Here is a 23,201-nt window from a genome sequence, read left to right as displayed (position 1 = left end):
TTTCTCCTTCCATCGCTCTCCTTCTCTCTCCCCACGGTGTTGATCAGAGGTGATGATTCATACCGGTCTTGTGTTTTTTTACACCATCTTCTCCCCCCAATACTTCCTGCAAATCACAGATCTGTCACTGGTAAAGCTTTTCCACCACACACACAAGATGGGGAAACATCCCCCTTTTACATGGGATTGATTTTGGGATGACGGAAGCACACAAAAGCGTAGAAAATTTGCGACAAGCTGTCACCATCACAAAGATTGATTGTATTCCTTTGTTCAGGGGTAAGAACTGCCACCAAAAAAACAACCCTGGAGATATGGCAGTGTATTGTGGTGTCAAATGATGTCTGTCGGCCTCCGTGTCTCCATATATCTATCTAAGAGAGAGAGAGTTTTTTTGTTTTTGTGGATGCTTGTTTTCCCTGTGTTGTGTGCGTGAACTTTCATTAAAGAGTGGGTGTCAGTGTAGCTCTGTACTGAGATGGATGGTGTGTGAGGGCTGAGATGAGTCAGCTGTTATCAACTGTCAGTCTCTTGCACACACACTCACACCCCACTTCACCGTGAAAATGAGCCAGACATCACCAGAAAAGCTTCCACCACTTCCTTCCAGGCAAATTCATCACTTTTACTCACTAAGGGTGAGGCTCACAGAGATGTGTGTCTGTGTGAGTGAAGACAAGCACTGCAGATCTCTCTGAGTATTCCTGCCTGAAACTCTGGCAAAGTATCCGGTTTGTCGAACAAATCTATGTCCAGGCAGGTAGCCTAGTGGTTGAGTATTGGGCCAGAAACCTAAAGGTCGCTGGTTCAAATCCGCAAGCCGACTAGGTGAAACATCTGTTGATGTGCCCTTGAGCAAGACACTTAACCCCAATTGCTCCTGTAAGTCGCTCTGGGTAAGAGCATCTGCTAAATGACTCAAATGTTATGCAAATGTCTCAACTTTTCAGCACAGTGCACTTTTAGTGTGGTGGTAAATGATAGGTGTTAGAGAAGACAAGCTTTGTTCGAATACCCTTACTAACATACTGTATTCCACATACTTGATGAGTATGTACTATTAGTTAATTTTAGTATACTGTAAACAAACGGTGTCCTTTCAGTTGAGTGTACTAGCGCGTACCGGAAGTTGATGCTGTTGTTATGCAACTTCTTGCTAGCTTGTTAGCATAACAAATGACAAGTTTAGACATCTTACAACTTCCTTAACAATGTCCACTGAGAACGCACAACGATTCTACCACTTAGCTAAGAATGACATAAATGATCAAGTCATTAAACGTTGGGTAGTTAGATAAAATATAGCTAGTTAATATACTGGCAATACTGACAATGTTAGGTAGCTAGCTAATATACCGGTACATACAAGCAACTGCTGTAATGATATGCTATGCGGTTTGTAAGGATAGCGTAGCTAATATATTGTCAGCCAACATAACGTGTAACATACCTTATTTGAAAAGTCATTACTTTTTTATTACATTGCTCAACATGTTCTTAAATTTGTCATAGTTAGTACAATTAAATGTATCCACGTTCGTCGGACTCCGGCTGCATATTTTCCGCCATTTTCTTAAAATCTGAAAATGTTATGAAGCCACGCCCATTTTTGGAATATATGCATTATGGGCCTTAAAAGCACAGAAATATTGTCCACTGCTTGTATACTTTGTTGTTTGACGAATGTAGTATGACATTTGGGAACTTTTCGCATACTAACTATATCCATAGTATGACCATAAAGCATACAACATACTCAAGTTACGTCACAAATAGTATAGTTCGAATGAGTATTCTAACACAGAGCTTGTCTTGTAACAAGTCGTTCATTTACCTGGTAGACAAACAGGTAAATACCTCTTATGTCCATAACATGACCTGTAAATGTCTCCTATTGATGAGCTACTCCTGTAGGAAACAAAAACATGCTGACGTGATGATTAGCGTATCTATTTGATTGACATCATCAGCCATGAGACGAGAGTGGCCCTTGGCTCCGGAGATTGCGTCAACAGCAGATCAGGAGCTTTTTGGAGTAGGCTATCCACAATCACAATGGTTGTGTTCTCCACAATGATAAAAGCCAGCAGGGGAGTAGTGAGTGTAGTGCATGCTCTCAAACTCAAATACCTATTGTTGACTGGCTCAGGGCCCCTTCGCTCTTTGTTGGGGCGCGTGACACACACACACACTACACTCACTATATTCACTGTATCCATGTACACAGCAGATTGCTGACCTTCAGGCCCTGGTCTAAAGTATAGGGCTCTGGTCAAGAGTAGTGCACTACAAATCAAATCCTATCAAATTTGATTTGTCACGTACACATGGTTCGTCGATGTTAATGCGAGTGTAGTGAAATGCTTGTGCTTCTAGTTCGACTGTGCAGTAATATCTAACAAGTAATCTAACAATTCCCCAACAACTACCCAATGCAAACAAATGTACAGGGGTGAATGAGAATTATGTACATGTAAGTATATGGATGAGCGATGGCCTAGCGGCATAGGCAAGGTGCAATAGATGGTATATAATACAGTATGATATGAGTAATGTAAGATATGTAAACATTATTAAAGTGGCATTATTTAGAGTGGCATTGTATAAAGTGACTAATGATCCATTTATTAAAGTGGCCATTGATTGGGTCTCCAATGTAGGCAGCAGCCTCTCTGAGTTAGTAATTGCTGTTTTAACAGTCTGTTGGCCTTGAGATAGATTCTGTTTTTCAGTCTCTCGGTCCCAGCTTTGATGCACCTGTGCTGACCTCGCCTTCTGGATGGTAGCGGTGTGAACAGGCAGTGGCTTGGGTGGTTGTTGTCTTTGATGATCTTTTTGGCCTTCCTGTGACATCGGCTGCTGTATGTGTTATGGAGGGCAGGTAGTTTGCCCCAGGTGATGCGTTGTGCAGACCGCACCACCCTCTGGAGAGTCTTGGGGTTGAGGGCTGTGCAACCTCCTGAGGTTGAAGAGGCGCTGTTGCGCCGCCTTCACCACACTGTCTGTGTGGGTGGACCAATTCAGTTTGTCTGTGATGTATACGCCGAGGAATTTAAAACCTTCCACCTTCTCCACTGCTGTCCCTTCAATGTGGATAAGGGGGTGCTCCCTCTGCTGTTTCCTGAAGTCCACAATAATCTCCTTTGTTTTGTTGAAGTTGAGTGAGAGGTTGTTTTCCTGACACCACACTCCGAGTGCCCTCACCTCCTCCCTGTAGGCTGTCTAGTCGTTGTTGGTAATCCATGCCCACTACTGTAGTGTTGTCTGCAAACTTGATGATTGAGTTGGAGGTGTGCATGGCCACGCAGTCGTGGGTGAACAGGGAGTACAGGAGGGGGCTGAGCATGCACCCTTGTGGGGCCCCAGTGCTGAGGGTCAGTGAAGTGATGTTGTTTCCTACCTTCACCACCTGGGGGCGGCCCGTTGCAAAGTCCAGGCCCCAATTGCACAGGGCGGGGTTGAGACCCAGGGCCTCCAGCTTGATGATGAGCTTGGATGGCACTATGGTGTTGAATGCTGAGCTGTAGTCAATGAACAGCATTCTTACATAGGTATTCCTTTTGTCCCGATGGGATTGTGCAGTGTGATGGCGATTGAGTTGTTTGTGGACCTGATGGTGGTATTCAAACTGAAATGGGTCTAGGGTGGCCGGTAAGTTGGAGGTGATATGATCCTTGACTAGTCCCTCAAAGCACTTCACTTCATGATGACAGACGTGAGCGCTACGGAGGGGTAGTAATTTCTATCAGTTATCTTTGCCTTCTTGAAGCATGTGGGGACAGCAGACTGGGATAGGGAGAGATTGAATATGTCTGTAAACACACCATCCAGCTGGTCTGTGCATGCTCTGAGTGATACCATCTGGGCCAGCTGCCTTGTGGGGGGGCGTGGTTCTTGTTAGCAGGATGCGACGGTGGCACTGTATTATCCTCAAAGCAGGCAAAGAAGGTGTTTTAGTTTGTCTGGAAGCGTGATGTGGCTGGTTTTCTTTTTGTAGTCCGTGATTTCCTGTAGACGCTGCCACATATGTCTCATGTCTGAGCCGTTGAATTGCGACCCCACCTTGTCCCGGTACTGGCATTTCGCTTGTCTGATTGCCTTGCGAAGGGAATAACGACACTATTTATGTTCAGTCTTATTCCCAGACCGCTTTCCATGGTTAAATCTGTTGGATCGCACTTTCATTTTTGCGCGAATGCCGCCATCCATCCACGGTTTCTGGTTAGGGTAGGTTTTAATATATATGCCATTTAGCTGACGCTTTTATCCAAAGCGACTTACAGTCATGTGTGCATACATTCTACGTATGGGTGGTCCTGGGAATCGAACCCACTACCCTGGCGTTACAAGCGCCATGCTCTACCAACTGAGCCACAGAAGGACCAGTGGGTACAACATCTCCAATGCAATTCTTTATAAACGCACTCACCGAGTCAGCGTATACGTTGATGTCGTTCTGAGGCTGACCGGAACATATTAAGTCTGCGTGATCAAAACAATCTTGAAGCGTGGCTTCCGATTGGTCGGACCAGTGTTGAATGGTTCTCGTCACTGGTACATCCTGTTTGAGTTTCTGCCTATAAGACGGAAGGAGCAAGATGGCGTCGTGGTTGGATTTGCTGAAGGGAAGGCGGGGAGGGCTTTGTATGCATCGCGGAAGTTAGAGTAGCAGTAGTCAAGGGTATTGCGCATAGCGCAATCAATATGCTGATAGAATTTAGGTAGCCTTGTTCTTAAATTTGCTTTGTTAAAATCCCCAGCTACAGTAAATGCAGCCTCAGGATATATTGTTTCCAGTTTACATACAGTCCAGTGACGTTCCTTGATGGTCGTCTTGGTGTCTGATTGAGAGGGAATGTACACAGCTGTGACAATAACGAGAATTCTCTTGGTAGGTAAAATGGCCTGCATTTGATTGTAAGGAATTCTAGGTTGGGTGGACTTGAGTTACTGTCTGTTGTTATGATTACACCATAAGTCGTTAATCATGAAGCATAAACTCTGTCGGTGCGATGCATGGAGAAGCCCGGTGGCTGAACCAATTCCGACAATTTATCTCGAGAGAGCCATGTTTCTGTGAAACAGAGAATGTTACAATCTATGATGTCTCACTGGAAGGCAACCCTTGCTCGAATTTCGTCAAAATCTGTTCTCTCTGCTAACGCACAGCAAGCGGTAGCATGTACATATTACCTCAATTACCTCGACACCGGTGCCCCATGTATTTTGCCTCGCTATTGTTATTTACGGCTGCTCTTTAATTATTTGTTATTCTTAGCTCTTATTTTTTTGGGGTATTTTCTTAACTGCATTGTTGGTTAAGGGCTTGTAAGTAAGCATTTCACTGTAAGGTCTACCTACACCTGTTGTATTTGGCGCATGTGACATTTCATTTGAAAGACCTGTTATTAGTAGCGCAAGTCGCAGCTCAAATGGCTCTTGCAGCACTTCATTTAGAAATGACCTCGCAACTCAAGTAGGCCATTGGCAATGGCTGCATATCAACTGCAATTTCTGTAATCAGAGATTTTTCCCCCAACTGTTAATGTTGATGTCGTGCGGCGCACTTTATATCCATCGCAAATCATTTGAAAGATGCATATTCCCACTTACTAACGTAACAGCATTGTTGCGTTAAGTAGGTCTATTTGTAAAAAATGATCCGTTTATGATGATTATTGGAACCTGTTAGTGGTACTTTTGTGGTAACTGCACTGTGGTTTGAATTGTGTAGAGGGATCTTTTCTTAACGTTAATGATTGAATTTTGTGAGGCCATGGACCAGCGCCACATGCACTACACCTAGACCATCCGTAACATTGCCATGTCATGACGCTATCCGCCCAACATAATAATGTTTCGCTGCGTCTCCTTTCTCTATAGACGGCCAATGACATCTCCAACTGCACTTCAAACAGGTCTTACGACGCTATAAGTCCCGCGTAATAATTTGTGCCCCTGTGTCTCCTCTCTCTATAGACGGCCATGGACCAGCTCCACATGCACTTCACCCAGGCCATCCACAACACTGTGTTCCAGGTGGTTCTGGGATACGTGGAGCTCTGTGCCGGCAACGCCGACACCAAGTTTCAGAAGATGCAGTACAAGGACCTCTGCACGGTAAGGATGCTAGCGAGCTACCTTCTGTGTCTGCTTGGCAAGGCCAACCGTGACCTTACCTAGGGTTTGTGTCTGCTTGGCAAGGCCAACCGTGACCTTACCTAGGGTTTGTGTCTTCTTAGCATGGCCATAAAGGAGAGCCGCACACTAGGAGCTCATATGCAAAAATGTAATGTCCAACGTTTTGACAGCCAAGCTGTCTTCATCAGGATATAATCAAACACTGCGGGATGACTCATTTATATAGTGTCAAATGACACAGGTCACAAGATTATTGTGACTCTGCCATTGTAATTGTTTGTAAGCTTGTGTAGTCTAAAAGGAATTTATGATCGTATGCTATCCATTTGTTTGTATGCTGTTCTTTGTATGCCATTTTTTAATATTTGATAATTAACCAATGATATTAGGCCACACTTGGCCATGATTACAGACACCTGTGTCATTTGACACTATATAAACGAGGTTGGCTGTCGAAACGTTGGACATTACATTTTTGCATCTGAGCTCCTAGAGTGTGCGGCTCTCCTTTCATTTTCAAGTGTTCCACTCCGGTAGCCAGCACCTCGCCTAATAGGTGTGTGTTTCTTTTTCTTCTCGATTCTTAGCATGGCCAACCTAGGGTTTAAGTGTTATGTTATGTGTAGGGCCAGGAGTTTTTGATCACCATGTGTCTACCTGGCCAGGCTATGATTGGGGCCAGCGTTTGTCCTGGTCTTGTCCCATTAACACAAAGAAAGGATATCCTCGTTTGACGTTCAGGGGATCAGGAATAAAACGTCTGTCTCTATTATGTAGGTGACCATTAATACTGTATCTTTAATGAGCCATCTGCCTGGTAAAGTTAGAAAAGACTGCTTTAATCTGTGGTAGAGTACAGACTTGGAGAAGATCTCGATGCCCACTGAGGAATGACTATATATTTAGTTGTTTATTAAAGCGCTTAAAGGATTAGGCCACACCGGTAGAAATCCCTGCTACTCCGTTAACTTGATAAACACTCAGACAGACAGACACGACTCCCTGAACGCTCATATTGTTCTCTCGCCAAGCAGAAAATGCCCTTCTGTCTTCATGAGAGATGGCACTTATCACTCTATCCTCCTGAATGAGATGGAGAGAGAATGAAGAGAATGAGACTTTCATTTTCTCAGTCCTGGAAGAGGCATTTTCAATCGTAGACCTTTTTCTATGAGATAATTCATCTTATTTAAGTGGACGACGAATGGGCTCTTTTGAAAAGTAGCTCCTGAGTGTCGGTGGTGCTTTTACTGGGCCAAACGCTCCCTCGCTCTCTCTGCCCAGACCCAGAGCCTCGGTTGTATCCAGACCCCGCAAATCACATTTGCATGCTAATATAAAGCGCATGCATTCAGCACGGCCATGCATCACAATCCTACAGAGTGAGTTGTCTTCTCTTCCTGAGCCTTTTATGACCTGGCTGCTGACACATTTGCGTGGGGGAATCAAACAGAAGAGAAGATGTGCTCAATGGAAGCTGATGTTGTCACTCCCCTCAATGAAAGCTGATGCTGTCACTCCCCTCAATGAAAGCTGATGCTGTCACTCCCCTCAATGAAAGCTGATGCTGTCACTCCCCTCAATGGAAGCTGATGCTGTCACTCCCCTCAATGGAAGCTGATGCTGTCACTCCCCTCAATGGAAGCTGATGCTGTCACTCCCCTCAATGGAAGCTGACGCTGTCACTCCCCTCAATGGAAGCTGACGCTGTCACTCCCCTCAATGGAAGCTGATGCTGTCACTCCCCTCAATGAAAGCTGATGCTGTCACTCCCCTCAATGGAAGCTGATGCTGTCACTCCCCTCAATGGAAGCTGATGCTGTCACTCCCCTCAATGGAAGCTGATGCTGTCACTCCCCTCAATGGAAGCTGATGCTGTCACTCCCCTCAATGGAAGCTGACGCTGTTCACTCCCCTCAATGGAAGCTGACGCTGTCACGCCCCTCAATGGAAGCTGACGCTGTCACTCCCCTCAATGGAAGCTGACGCTGTCACTCCCCTCAATGGAAGCTGACGCTGTCACTCCCCTCAATGGAAGCTGACGCTGTCACTCCCCTCAATGGAAGCTGACGCTGTCACTCCCCTCAATGGAAGCTGACGCTGTCACTCCCCTCAATGGAAGCTGACGCTGTCACTCCCCTCAATGGAAGCTGACGCTGTCACTCCCCTCAATGGAAGCTGACGCTGTCACTCCCCTCAATGGAAGCTGACGCTGTCACTCCCCTCAATGGAAGCTGACGCTGTCACTCCCCTCAATGGAAGCTGACGCTGTCACTCCCCTCAATGGAAGCTGACGCTGTCACTCCCCTCAATGGAAGCTGACGCTGTCACTCCCCTCAATGGAAGCTGACGCTGTCACTCCCCTCAATGGAGGCTGACGCTGTCACTCCCCTCAATGGAGGCTGACGCTGTCACTCCCCTCAATGGAAGCTGACGCTGTCACTCCCCTCAATGGAAGCTGACGCTGTCACTCCCCTCAATGGAAGCTGACGCTGTCACTCCCCTCAATGGAAGCTGACGCTGTCACTCCCCTCAATGGAAGCTGACGCTGTCACTCCCCTCAATGGAGGCTGACGCTGTCACTCCCCTCAATGGAGGCTGACGCTGTCACTCCCCTCAATGGAGGCTGACGCTGTCACTCCCCTCAATGGAGGCTGACGCTGTCACTCCCCTCAATGGAGGCTGACGCTGTCACTCCCCTCAATGGAGGCTGACGCTGTCACTCCCCTCAATGGAGGCTGACGCTGTCACTCCCCTCAATGGGAGCGGACGCTGGTACTTCCCACTGTCGTTTTTTTAATACCGTGGCCACTAGATGGCATAGAAGCAGCTGTGGTTTGTATGAGAACTGGGACTCCTATAGGGAGAAGCACCATAAATGTGGGTTGGAGGCAAAGTCAAGGCAGGTTGAAGGCCTAGGGCATTTATTAATGGTGTTTCTGAGGAAAGAAATATCTAAATATCATTCCCTCCCGTGCCAGAAACCTCCTTCTGGTTCAATGTTCTTTAAAACTATCTTCTATCTTCTAATCTACAAGGAGTACAAGTTACACTAGTTTAAGTTTGTCTCACTAAGACAAGTATGGAAACAAATCTTCTAGATGAGTCTCCTAAGTAGAAATAACTTTTCCTCCTCCTGGGTTCTTAATGACTTAGCAGAATAATTTGGTAAACTGTTAGGCCCTGTGGGATCTGTATAATGTTTTGCAGTTCGGGCTAGGAAGGGAGATTCATTAACGGAGTCCAAGTCACAACCTTGGTACAGGCTGCTGAGGCATTGAGCTGAGGTGTTTTGACAGCAAGATGTGTATGTTTCACATAGTGGTCATTGGCATTGTCATGTCTCCAAGGCTCTTATGAACCACAAGATACGAAAGAACCATAAATGTCACTCTATGTCCCCAATTTGCCTGTCAAGCAGTGACTCGCCAGTTTAGTCTGAAGTTGGATGCACAGAGTAGCACAGTATGCTGATTATGGGCGATTTCTCAGACGTGCCGACTCGTCCTCCCCAACTTTGGATTGATGGGATGTGTCATGTTAGCATTTGGCTGCGTGATGGATTGGATGGAGAGGAACAGTGTGCGCAAGCTAGCCTCGCGTATGTTTATCACTGAATGTCGAACCTGATGAAGATGAAGCTCGCAGACAGGCTGTGCCTCTGACACATGAAGCCACATAGGGTGTTTTCACTCTCTCCATCGCTCCACATTCAGTGACTGGAAACAGGTTGTAAGGAAGATATAATCTTTGTTTAACTTTGGCAGCAGTTCCACTGCTTTAAAAGAAAATGGAAAAAGACTGTCCGTAATAGATACAGTAGAAGTAGTAGATACAGTTGAAGTCTGAAGTTTGTATACACTTAGGTTGGAGTCATTAACTTGTTTTTCAACCACTCCACAATTTCTTGTTAACAAACTATATTTTTGGCTAGTCTATTAGGACATCTACTTTGTGCATGACATAAGTAATTTTTCCAACAATTGTTTACAGACAGATTATTTCAATTATAATTCACTGTATCACAATTCCAGTGAGTCAGAAGTTAACATACACAAAGCTGACTGCCTTTAAACAGCTTGGAAAATTCCAGAAGATTATGTCATGGCTTTAGAAGCTTCTGATAGGCTAATTGACATCATTTGAGTCAATTGGAGGTGTACCTGTGGATTTATTTCAAGGGCTTGACATCATGGGGACAAACAATTGTAGACCTCCACAAGTCTGGTTCATCCTTGGGAGAAATGTCCAAATGCCTGAAGGTGAATGAAGGTACCACGTTCATCTGTACAAACAATTGTACGCAAGTATAAACACCATGGGACCACGTAGCCGTCATACCACTCAGGAAGGAGACGCGTTCTGTCTCATAGAGATTAACGTACTTTGGTGCAAAAAGTGCAAATCAATCTCAGAACAACAGCAAAGGACTTTGTGATGATGCTGGAGTAAACGGGTACAAAAGCATCTATATCCACAGTAAAACAAGTCCTATATCGACATAACCTGAAAGGCCGCTCAGCAAGGAGAAGCCACTGCTCCAAAACCACCATAAAAATAGCCAGAAATGTCCTCTGGTCTGATGAAACAAAAATAGAACTGTTTGGCCATAATGACCATTATTTATGTTTGATGGAAAAAGGGGGAGGCTTGCATGCCGAAGAACACCATCCCAACCATGAAACCCAGGTTGTGGGGGTGGCAGCATCATGTTGTGGGGGTGGCAGCATCATGTTGTGTGGGTGCTTTGCTGCAGGAGGGACTTGTGCACTTCACAAAATAGACGGCATCATGAGGGAGGAAAATTATGTAGATATATTGAAGCAACATCTCAAGACATCAGTCAATTAAGTTAAAGCTTGGTCGCAAATGGGTCTTCCAAATGTACAATGACACCAAGCATACTTCCAAAGTTGCTTAAAACCTCTTAGAGCTCCCCCCCTACTTTGTGCAATTTCTGCCTGAAGACATACCCAAATGTAACAGCCTGTAGCTCAGGCACAGAACCAAGGATATGCATATTCTTGGTACCATTTGAAAGAAAACACTCTGAAGTGTATGTAAATGTGAATTGAATGTTGGAGAATATAACACAATAGATCTGGTTTAGATAAAACAATGGAAAAAAATAAATAACTATATACAAAATACCAAAATGGTATTTAAACACATCCCCCAAAAAAAAATTGAGAATTATTTTGGGGAAAAAAACAAAAAATAGGGAGAAAAAAATAATTATTGATAAACAAAATATATATATAAACACTTACAAAATAACATGGGTAACTATTTACACACTTTCAATATTTGGAAGACCCTCAGTCCTCTATCAGATCAAATCAATTTATATAGCCCCAGCCTAAAACCCCAAACAGCAAGCAATGCAGGTGTAGAAGCACGGTGGCTACGAAAAACTCCCTAGAAAGGACAAAACCTAGGAAGAAACCTAGAAAGGAACCAGGCTATGAGGGGTGGCCAGTCCTCTTCTGGCTGTGCCGGGTGGAGATCACAGTGCTTGTAGAGGGTGCAACAGGACAGCACCTCAAGCGTAAAAATGAACAGTTTAGGGCAGAACAGTTGAAACTGGAACAGCAGCAAGGCCGGGTGGACTGGGGACAGCAAGGAGTCATCATGGCAGGTCGTCCTGAAGCATGGTCCAAGGGCTCAGGTCCTCCGAGAGAAAGAAGGAGAGAAAGCGAGAGCAGACTTAAATTCACACAAGACACCGGATAAGACAGGAAAAGTACTCCAGATATAACATACTGATCCTAGCCCCCACCCACTTTGCCATATAACCCCACCAACTTTGCCAAAACTCTAGACAATATTCTGCTGCTGATGCCAGATGCCATAGCAGTCTCTTTCCGATGTAAAGCAGAGGGTCACTGAGCATGTGGTGCATGTGATGGGAGACTTAATCTTGCAAACACAGCAACGCCTCCATGCTGTGCCCTTTTGGCCCTTAGGCACATCCATGCCTGCACAAATATATTTGGGCAGATGAACACTTGTGGCAGGAGCAGAAGGGACAGGGCTTGGTGCAGTGGTGCTGTAGCCAGCAAACTCCTTGATGCTCCCTCTAATGTAGACTGATTGGAGGAAGCATGCTGGCTGTGTTGAGATGTATTACATCAGTACTACAAATACCATCATCATTACTACTACTACTACTACTACTACTACAACCATCATCGGTACTACTACTACTACTACTACTACTACTACTACTACAACAACAACCATCATCGGTACTACTACTACAACCATCATCGGTACTACTACTACTACTACTACTACTACTACTACTACTACTACTACTACTACTACAACCATCATCGGTACTACTACTACTACTACAACCATCATCGGTACTACTACTACTACTACTACTACTACTACTACTACTACTACAACCATTATCGCTACTACTACTACTACTACCATCATCATTACTACTACTACCACTACTACTACCATCATCATTACTACTACCACTACTACTACTACTACTACTACAACCATCATCGGTACTACTACTACTACTACTACCATCATCATCATTACTACTACCACTACTACTACTACCATCATCATTACTACAACTACTACCACTACTACTACTACTACCGTCATCATTACTACTACTACTACCACCATTACATCATTAAGACAACTACCATCATTACTACCACTACTACCACCACCATCATTACACCAGTACTACTACTACTACCATCATCATTACTACTACTACCACCATCATTACTACAACTACCATTCTCATTTCTACTACTACTACTACTACTACCATCATTACATCAGTACTACAACTACCATCATCATTACTACTACTACCATCATTACAATCATAACTACAACTACATCCTTACCACTACGACTACCATCATTACCACTACTACTACCACTACTACCATCATTACGACAACTACCATCATCATTACCACTACTACTACCACTACATCAGTACTACAACTACCATCATCATTACTACTACTACTACCATCATTACATCATTACTACAACTACCATCATCATTACTACTACTACCATCATTACTACTACTACTACTACTACCGTCATTGCATCATTACTACAACTACCATCATTACCACTACTACTACCAATACCACCATCATTGCATCATTATGACAACTACCATCATCATTACTACTACTACTACTACTACTACTACTACTACTACTACTACTACTACTACTACCATCATCAGTATTACTACTACTACTACTACCATCATCATTACTACTACTACTACCATCATTACTACTACTAGTACAACTACTACCATCATTACATCAGTAAGAACTACCATCATCATTACCACTACTACTACTACTACCATTACATCAGTACTACAACTACCACCATCATTACTACCACTAACATCATTACATCATTACTACAACTACTACAATTACTGTAACTCTGTTGTTGTCTGTTCACACTGCTATGCTTTATCTTGGCCTGGTCACAGTTGCAAATGAGAACTTGTTCTCAACCAGCCTACCTGGTTAAATAAAAAAAAATAAAAAAATAAAAAGGCTATGGCAGGCAAATACATATTTGGCTGCAAGAGGAGCCATTGCTCCTTCGCCCATGAGTTTTTTTTCTTCTGGGTTTAATAAGTTAAAATTTGGAATAAATGCAGTCATTTCTGTGAATAATGAATCTCTTGGTGAGGAATATTTATCACAGTAAACCTCCAGGGAGAGGGCCTGAAACAACCAACCCAAGTGCATCTCTGTTTCTACCTGTCGTGCAGTGACCACATTCACGCTCCTCTTTTTATGTCTGCCGGTTTCTATTGCCAATCGGTGGTCACTCAGCCTGTCCTTGGTAAGGATCTGTCTCTGCTTCGCATCTCTGACAGAGTAGAGATAATCAGCCAATTCATATTCTCTGTTTAGGGTCAGATAGCAATTTAGTCGGCTTTGGGATTTTGTTTTGTTTTTCCAATGTTGTAAATATGAGTCCTTTGATTTGTTCATGATTTAGTTTATTGTAATTCTTTCTTTTGAAGCAGTGCTGGTGTCAGCTTGGTTGGTGAGGTCCAACACCAGCTGACTGAGAGGGCTCGTTCCTGTGCTCAGCTCTTGGGTTTGAAGTGCTTTAAATTGCAGACTTGAATTTGGACTTGAATTTAGATGTAGCCAAAAGATTTATGATATTTTCTGCATTTTCATTACATCTGGAAAGCTGCCCAATTCTGCCCAACATGCATTAGTTGGTGTATTTCTCTCGACTTGTAGAATTTTCTGACAGAATTCTGCAGATAGGGCTTCAATTGGATGTTTGTCCCACATTTTAAAGTCCAGTTTATTGAGTGTCCCCCAAACCTCACTTCCGTAAAGAGCTATTGGTAGTATTACACTGTCAAATATTTTGGTCCAAATTTTAATTGGATGTTGATTTTGAATCATTTCATTTTTATTACATACGATGCTCTGCGGGCTTTTTCTTTGAGTCCATTCACTGCCATATTAAAGTTGTCTGATGCAGATATGGTCAGACCAAGGTAGGTTTGTGTTCAATTATGGTGTTGTTCAGTGTGAATTTATATTTGTGCTTCTGACATCTCTTTTTTGGGGGGAATCATGATTTTTGTTTTTGGAAAAGTACTCTCTCTGTCTCTCTCCCTCTCTTCCTCTCTCTCTGTCTGTCTGTCTGTCGCTGTCTCTCTCTGTCGCTGTCTCTCTCTCTGTCGCTGTCTCTCTCTCTGTCGCTGTCTCTCTCTGTCTCTCTCGCTCTCTGTCTCTCTCGCTCTCTGTCTCTCTCGCTCTCTGTCTCTCTCGCTCTCTGTCTCTCTCGCTCTCTCTCTGACCTGGTCTCCATAGCTGAGTCCCAAATTGCACCATATAAACAACTTTTTTTTGTTTTAGCTCTATGGGCCTTGATCAAAAGTAGGGCACTATAAAGGGAATAGGGTGTCCATTGGGGATGCAAACCCTGTCCCCGACTCACTGTTATGACTCTAATAGATGAAGATTACAGCACTAACACACTCAACACCATGCTATCAAATGACCATCAGTACCAGAGCAACCTTCAGAGCCACAGCAGAGCTGAAAGGTACTCACTCTTAGGTTGAATGATTTTTCTTGGACAGATAGTGAGAGGGGATGACAGTGGGGAAAGACAGAGGTTGTATGAAAGGGTAGTAGGCCGGATTCAAACATATACCTCCATTACCTCTAAACCAGTTAGGCCACATAAGGATAATCTCTTGTTTATTACATCATCAAGTACATCACCATTTTATCTCCCCAGGATTCACTCACTGATAACAATCAGTATCTTGATTGTGTAATATGATCTTTTTGACTGGACACTGTGAGTTATTTACATGGTCCATTGTTCATGTGAAGTACTGGCTCTTTGGTGAGACCCATAGTGGAGGTGAACCTTTCATGGCCTTTCAGCGTTCATATCAGCTTTCATATGAGGCACCACTGAAGTATAAGAACTATGCTGAGTCTCTCTCTCCCCCCTGCGTTTTGTGTTTTCTTCATTATTTAGTGAAAGTGATCCTTCCTGAGAACACACAGAATCCCTCGTCTCCCTCCAGCTGTGATAGATAACGTCTATCTTCTTGTGTAACAGCATCAATAAACAACTCTGTTTGTTGTGACGTCTGCTTTCATTTGCATCAATGATCCCAGAGTTCCAGGACACTCAAAGTCTAGATTTATTTCTTGCTTCCTCTAGTCACTTCTGGAAGTTTCATATACTTCCTTTCATTTATAGAGTTTCTATAGAACTCTGAGTATATATTTATGTGTGCTAAAACTGAATCAAAGGTAGATTTTCCCTCTGAATTAAAATAAAGCCATTCAAATAATTTCTTTGCGGTTAATAGTAATGAATGAATCTCAGATGAAACCGACTGTACTGTGTGTCTCCCAAACCGTCCTTGGCATTAAGTTAATATGATGATGATTTCTTCTGGCATGGTATGTTAGCTCACCCATTCCAGCCTAGTGGTTAGAGCGTTGCACTAGTAACCGGAAGGTTGCAAGTTCAAACCCCCGAGCTGACAAGGTACAAATCTGTTGTTCTGCCCCTGAACAGGCAGTTAACCCACTGTTCCTAGGCCGTCATTGTAAATAAGAATTTGTTCTTAACTGACTTGCCTAGTTAAATAAAGGTAAAAAAAAAAAATAAAAAAAAATACTTCTACATTTCAACCTCTGTTTGTCAAATAGGTCTCGCCACAATAGTGTTAGCCAGGCTTTCAATAGTTAATCTATTTTTTTAAGTGTGCCAGATACAGTTGGTCTGCACTACACTCATCACCGTGGTAACACCAGATGAGTTGATATTGTGCTCTGATAGGTAGGCTATGAGGTCTGAGGAACATTTCCCTATACGTCACTGGAGGGAACTTTTCATTCCTCATGATAGAGGAAGAGAGATGTGGGAGAAAGAGTGGCAATGCTCATTAACACTTACTGTAGTGTGAAGGAGAGCAATGAAAAGACAGTTGCTCACTCTGCATGTAGCTGTCTATGAGAGGCATGGTGGCTGACAGTTATAAAGGGGATGGGATGACATGCTTGTATCCCTGCTGGACATGCTTGGTACACTGGACATTACTGCTGTGCCACGCTGCCTCTGCGCATAATATAAGGTCTCCCTATAATGTTCAATAGTGTACCCTCCTTGACAGTTCCAGGACAGCTTGGGAAGGACACATTTAGCTGATGGTTTGGGCTGTTTGAGAATGAAGTACCATATATTTTTGTATCCAGATGAGTTGTTTTGGTAAATGACACAGCAAGTATTTCTGTCTTATTTTATTTATTTATTTATTTTATTCCACCTTTATTTAACCAGGTAGGCTAGTTGAGAACAAGTTCTCATTTGCAATTGTGACCTGGCCAAGTTAGTGTAGCAATTCGACACATACAACAACACAGAGTTACACATGGAATAAACAAAACATACAGTCGATAATACAGTAGAACAAAAGAAAACAAAAAGTCTATATACAGTGAATGTAAATGACGTAAGTTAAGGAAATAAATAGGCCATGGTGGCAAAGTAATTACAATATAGCAATTAAACACTGGAATGGTAGATCGGCAGAAGATTAATGTGCAGGTAGAGATACTAGGGTGCAAAGGAGCAAAATAAATGAATAAATACCAGTATGGGGATGAGATGGGTAGATAGATGGGCTGTTTACAGATGGGCTATGTACAGGTGCAGTGATCTGTAAGTTGCTCTGACAGCTGCTGCTTAAAGCTAGTGAGGGAGATGTGAGTCTCCAGCTTCAGAGATTTTTGCAATTTGTTCCAGTCATTGGCAGCAGAGAACTGGAAGGAAAGATGACCAAAGGAGGAATTGGCTTTGGGGGTGACCAGTGAGATATACCTGCTGGAGCACGTGCTACGAGTGGGTGCTGCTATGGTGACCAGTGAGCTGAGATAAGACGGGGCTTTACCTTGTAGATAACCTGAAGCCAGTGGGTTTGGCGACGAGTATGAAGCGAGGGCCAACCAATAAGAGCATACAGGTCGCAATGGTGGGTAGTGTATGGGGCTTTGGTGACAAAACGTATGGCACTGTGCTAGACTGCATCCAGTTTGTTGAGTAGAGTGTTGGAGGCTATTTTATAGATGACATCACCGAAGTCGAGGATCGGTAGGATGGTCAGTTTTACGAGGGTATGTTTGGCAGCATGAGTGAAGGATGCTTTTTTGCGATATATGAAGCCGATTCTAGATTTAATTTTGGATTGGAGATGCTTGATGTGAGTCTGGAAGGAGAGTTTACAGTCTAACCAGACTCCCAGGTATTAGTAGTTGTCCACATATTCTAAGTCCGACCCGTCCAGTGTAGTGATGCTGGACGTGCGAACAGGTGCGGGATTGAATAGCATGCATTTAGTTTTACTTGCGTTTAAGAGCGACATCGCTTTCTCAACCACCTATCCTGGTATTTATTGCAGTGCATTAGCCTGGTTTGGCGGCTCCCCACCTCAGGGCTTATTCCAGAATATATGGTTTAGTTTTTTAGCATTCTGCCAGACAACCGTGCGTTCACAATTTGATCTGACAGCCACCAGAGAAACCCAGTCAAGTGTAACGTGTTGCTCCAGTCCTAACTTTACTCTGCTGCTCCAAAGGCAAATAGGAGTACACATTTCATCATGCCTATAGGGGGGGTGTTGCAGTATATGTTCAGCACCATATTCCTGTAAATCTTAGAGAGGGTCTCATGTCAAATATTGTTGTTGTGGTTGCAAGTTCACCCGCCTCATCTGAAGCCTCTTCTTTTTCTTTTAACTGTCAGCATTTGGATAATGTGTGCAATGCTTGATCGTGTATGTGATGTTAAGAGTTTTATTTTACTGGGTGACCTGAACATGGACTGGTTAGCAACTAGCTGTCCTCTCAAGAGGAAGCTTCTTACTGTGACTAATGCCTGTAATATGTCCCAGGTTATCACTGAACCAACTAATGTTGTCCAATAGTGTTGGATCTGTGCCATCCACTGGTATTGATCATATCTTCACTAATGCTGCAGAGCTTTGCTCCAAAGTAATATCAGTTCCCATTGGCTGTAGTGACCATAACATTGTGGCAATAACAAGAAAAACCAAAGTGCCAACGGTTGGACCTAAAGTTGTTTAAGAGATAATGCAACATGTTTTCTTAGGACACTTGTACATTTTTTTTAAATGCTGGTCTAATGTGTATGAGGTGAAACTAGGACGCAGCACTGGAAGTATTTGTAAAAGTATTCATGTCAGTTGTTGACAAGCCTGTTAAGAAACTGACTGGGAGAACTGAGGCCTCTGGATTGATGATTCATTGAAAAATTGTATGTTTCAAAGAAATGATGCAAAAGAGGTGGTTAACATGTCAAGCTCAGCTGATTGGTTGACATACTGTCAAAGGAGAAATGTTGTGACCTAAACTTAACATAAAAAAATAGAAATGTAATTACTAAACTATGATAAATGACATAAAACACAAAGGAAAAAAACCCAGTTCATCTCCAACATTTATTGAAGTTGACGGGTGATTTGTAACAACAGTGAGCCATCATATTTCAGTATAAAAGATCCAATATTGAAAGTGAAGGATTGACAATAATTTCAATGACTATTTCACAAATAAAGTGGAAGTGAAATGACAATATTGAACATTGAGACCTCATATTTTAGTATAAAAAATGTAATATTGAAAGTGAATGATCGTTGTTTGGAGTTTGGTCAAGTTCGTGTGGGAGTGGTGGAAAAACTATTGTTATCCATCCATAATGATGAGCCAGCTGGTATAGAAAACCTTGTTGGGAAACTACTGAGAATGGTAGCAGACTGTATTACCACCAGGTACAGACAAACTTGTTGGGAAACTACTGAGAATGGCAGCAGACTATTACCACCAGGTACAGACAACCTTGTTGGGAAACTACTGAGAATGGCAGCAGACTGTATTACCACCAGGTACAGACAACCTTGTTGGGAAACTACTGAGAATGGCAGCAGACTATTACCACCAGGTACAGACAACCTTGTTGGGAAACTACTGAGAATGGCAGGAGACTGTATTACCACCAGGTACAGACAACCTTGTTGGGAAACTACTGAGAATGGTAGCAGACTGTATTACCACCAGGTACAGACAACCTTGTTGGGAAACTACTGAGAATGGTAGCAGACTGTATTACCACCAGGTACAGACAACCTTGTTGGGAAACAGACAACCTTGTTGGGAAACTACTGAGAATGGTAGCAGACTGTATTACCACCAGGTTTAGACAACCTTGTTGGGAAACTACTGAGAATGGTAGCAGACTGTATTACCACCAGGTACAGACAACCTTGTTGGGAAACTACTGAGAATGGCAGCAGACTGTATTACCACCAGGACAACCTTGTTGGGAAACAGACAACCTTGTTGGGAAACTACTGAGAATGGCAGCAGACTGTATTACCACCAGGTACAGACAACCTTGTTGGGAAACTACTGAGAATGGTAGCAGACTGTATTACCACCAGGTACAGACAACCTTGTTGGGAAACTACTGAGAATGGTAGCAGACTGTATTACCACCAGGTACAGACAACCTTGTTGGGAAACTACTGAGAATGGCAGCAGACTGTATTACCACCAAGTTTAGACAACCTTGTTGGGAAACTACTGAGAATGGCAGCAGACTATTACCACCAGGTACAGACAACCTTGTTGGGAAACTACTGAGAATGGCAGCAGACTACCACCAGGTACAACCTTGTTGGGAAACTACAGGTACAGACAACCTTGTTGGGAAACTACTGAGAATGGCAGCAGACTGTTGGGAAACTACTGAGAATGGCAGCAGACTGTATTACCACCAGGTACAGACAAGTTTACTACTGAGAATGGCAACCTTGACACCACCAAGTTGGGGAAACTACTGAGAATGGCAGCAGACTGTATTACCACCAAGTTTAGACAACCTTGTTGGGAAACTACTGAGAATGGCAGCAGACTGTATTACCACCAAGTTTAGACAACCTTGTTGGGAAACTACTGAGAATGGCAGCAGACTGTATTACCACCAAGTTTAGACAACCTTGTTGGGAAACTACTGAGAATGGCAGCAGACTGTATTACCACCACCAACCTTGTTTAGAATGGTAGCAGACCTTTACCACCAAGTTTAGACAACCTTGTTGGGAAACTACTGAGAATGGCAGCAGACTGTATTACCACCAGGTACAGACAACCTTGTTGGGAAACTACTGAGAATGGCAGCAGACTGTATTACCACCAAGTTTAGACAACCTTGTTGGGAAACTACTGAGAATGGCAGCAGACTGTATTACCACCAGGTACAGACAACCTTGTTGGGAAACTACTGAGAATGGTAGCAGACTGTATTACCACCAGGTACAGACAACCTTGTTGGGAAACTACTGAGAATGGCAGCAGACTGTATTACCACCAAGTACAGACAACCTTGTTGGGAAACTACTGAGAATGGCAGCAGACTGTATTACCACCAAGTACAGACAACCTTGTTGGGAAACTACTGAGAATGGCAGCAGACTGTATTACCACCAAGTTTAGACAACCTTGTTGGGAAACTACTGAGAATGGCAGCAGACTGTATTACCACCAAGGTACAGACAACCTTGTTGGGAAACTACTGAGAATGGCAGCAGACTGTATTACCACCAGGTACAGACAACCTTGTTGGGAAACTACTGAGAATGGCAGCAGACTGTATTACCACCAAGTACAGACAACCTTGTTGGGAAACTACTGAGAATGGCAGCAGACTGTATTACCACCAGGTACAGACAACCTTGTTGGGAAACTACTGAGAATGGCAGCAGACTGTATTACCACCAGGTACAGACAACCTTGTTGGGAAACTACTGAGAATGGTAGCAGACTGTATTACCACCAGGTACAGACAACCTTGTTGGGAAACTACTGAGAATGGTAGCAGACTGTATTACCAGACCTATTTGCTGTATCTTTAACCAAATCCTAAAGGAGTGTGTTCGGGCTGACCCCATTTCGTCAACTGGTTGATTGTTTGATTGTTTGGTCAATAGGCTGTTGGTTGAGCCGTCACAAATATGTATATACTTGTCTGATTCACGCGCGTCTCAGTGGGCTCATCCATTTAGGAGGTGGTTGGGACGTCACGGTCCTAAAAAAAGGAGCGTGGCTAAAATGCACAAGGCAGGTCTCTCTCCAGAATATGTGCTCTCTCTTTCAATTTTGTGCACATTCATAGTTTCATAACTTCATTGTGTGAATTGTTTGCCTTTTGATTGTTAGTGTCTGTCAATTCTCCACTTCATACAGTAGTAACCTATATTTACCATTAATTCCCATAATTTGTCATCTACCGTGTTTGTTTGGTTACGGTAATTTCTGTTAATGCATTCAATTTATTATTGTTATTTAGTGTTCTTATTGTCGTTGTTTGCAGAGCTCGCAATTCATGCTACACTTGTAAGAAATACATTTTAGTTTATTTCTTTCCATTTTCGAGTTTTGGGAATTTATACATTTTGTTTGGAGTGCTCCTGTCAATGTTGAGTAAGGACATGCATCTGAGTCGGCCTACTCATATAGAAGTTGACCTAGGCTACCTGGCCTTTGTGCAAATGTAGGTCTGTCCATTTGGAGATGTCTGATAGTATTTCTGATAGTCTTAACTCACCACCACTAATGAGCTGTGGAGTTTCTCAAAGTATTTGTTTCTTCACTTCAAACAGCAAGTAAACAAAGTGTGTTTTTAGAATCCATTAAGAATGACAATAGTTCCTCAATATATTTCCAGCTCTATCCCTTTTGGTAACAACTCGAAAAATGTAATGCTCTGATACAGTGGACACATCATAAAATCCCTGATTACATCCTATCCCTTGCACCTATAGCTGTGTCTGTCCTGAGCTCACTGGCACAGGAAACTCTGAAGGCCCATACTATTTTATACAATGTTGCAAGTTTTCTAGTGCTAGCTTCAGTCCCGACAGTTTATAGTTGATACAATGTTTCAAGTTCATTGGCTATGCATAGCCGGCCTGTCTTCGATGTGATTAATAGGATATTTACAGTATTTTTCTCAGTATATTTTCTACCTGTAGGCTGACATATTTTTATTTGTTGGTTTTAGGTAGGCTATTTTTACAAAGTTTGCAATATAAGTTACTTTTAGATTTCTATCATTTTCTTTTAGATAGAATTTAGATGAACCTCATGACAGTGATTTGGAGATCCCATAACTGATTACAAAGACTAATCAGTTAAATTAAACTGTTCCATGAAAATCATAACTGACACTCAGATCGGTGTAAATGGTAACAAATTGGCACTCTAAATGAAAATTGTGCACAAGTACGTTCATCTCTAGGAGACACGTCTCCTTCCTGAGCGGTATGACGGCTGCGTGGTCCCATGGTGTTTGTACTTGCGTACTATTGTTTGTACAGATGAACATGGTATCTTCAGGCGTTTGGAATTTGCTCCCAAGGATGAACCAGACTTGTGGAGGTCTACAATTGTTTT

At 43.0% G+C, this 23,201-nt stretch overlaps 1 protein-coding gene and 1 long non-coding RNA gene across 3 annotated transcripts in view; one reads left to right on the top strand and one right to left on the bottom strand.

Moving 5' to 3' along the window:
• LOC118372792 (syndetin-like) overlaps positions 1–23,201 on the top strand; it is a 260,402-nt gene that overhangs the window by 76,951 nt on the left and 160,250 nt on the right. For both annotated transcript variants that reach the window (XM_052469962.1, XM_052469963.1), the window contains exon 12: positions 5,980–6,120. In XM_052469962.1, coding sequence (XP_052325922.1) covers positions 5,980–6,120 — 141 coding nt within the window. The remainder of the gene's footprint in view (positions 1–5,979; positions 6,121–23,201) is intronic.
• LOC127909290 (uncharacterized) lies at positions 19,673–21,275 on the bottom strand. The gene is made up of 5 exons (XR_008070631.1): positions 21,190–21,275; positions 20,900–21,015; positions 20,630–20,745; positions 20,316–20,371; positions 19,673–19,700 (listed from the first exon to the last, which is right to left on the bottom strand). It is a non-coding gene; the product is annotated as an uncharacterized LOC127909290 (long non-coding RNA).

The sequence above is a fragment of the Oncorhynchus keta genome, chromosome 19 (assembly GCF_023373465.1).
Source record: "Oncorhynchus keta strain PuntledgeMale-10-30-2019 chromosome 19, Oket_V2, whole genome shotgun sequence".
NCBI lineage: Eukaryota > Metazoa > Chordata > Actinopteri > Salmoniformes > Salmonidae > Oncorhynchus > Oncorhynchus keta.
Note: the sequence above shows the minus strand (reverse complement) of the source record. Positions and strands in the feature narration are given on the sequence as shown.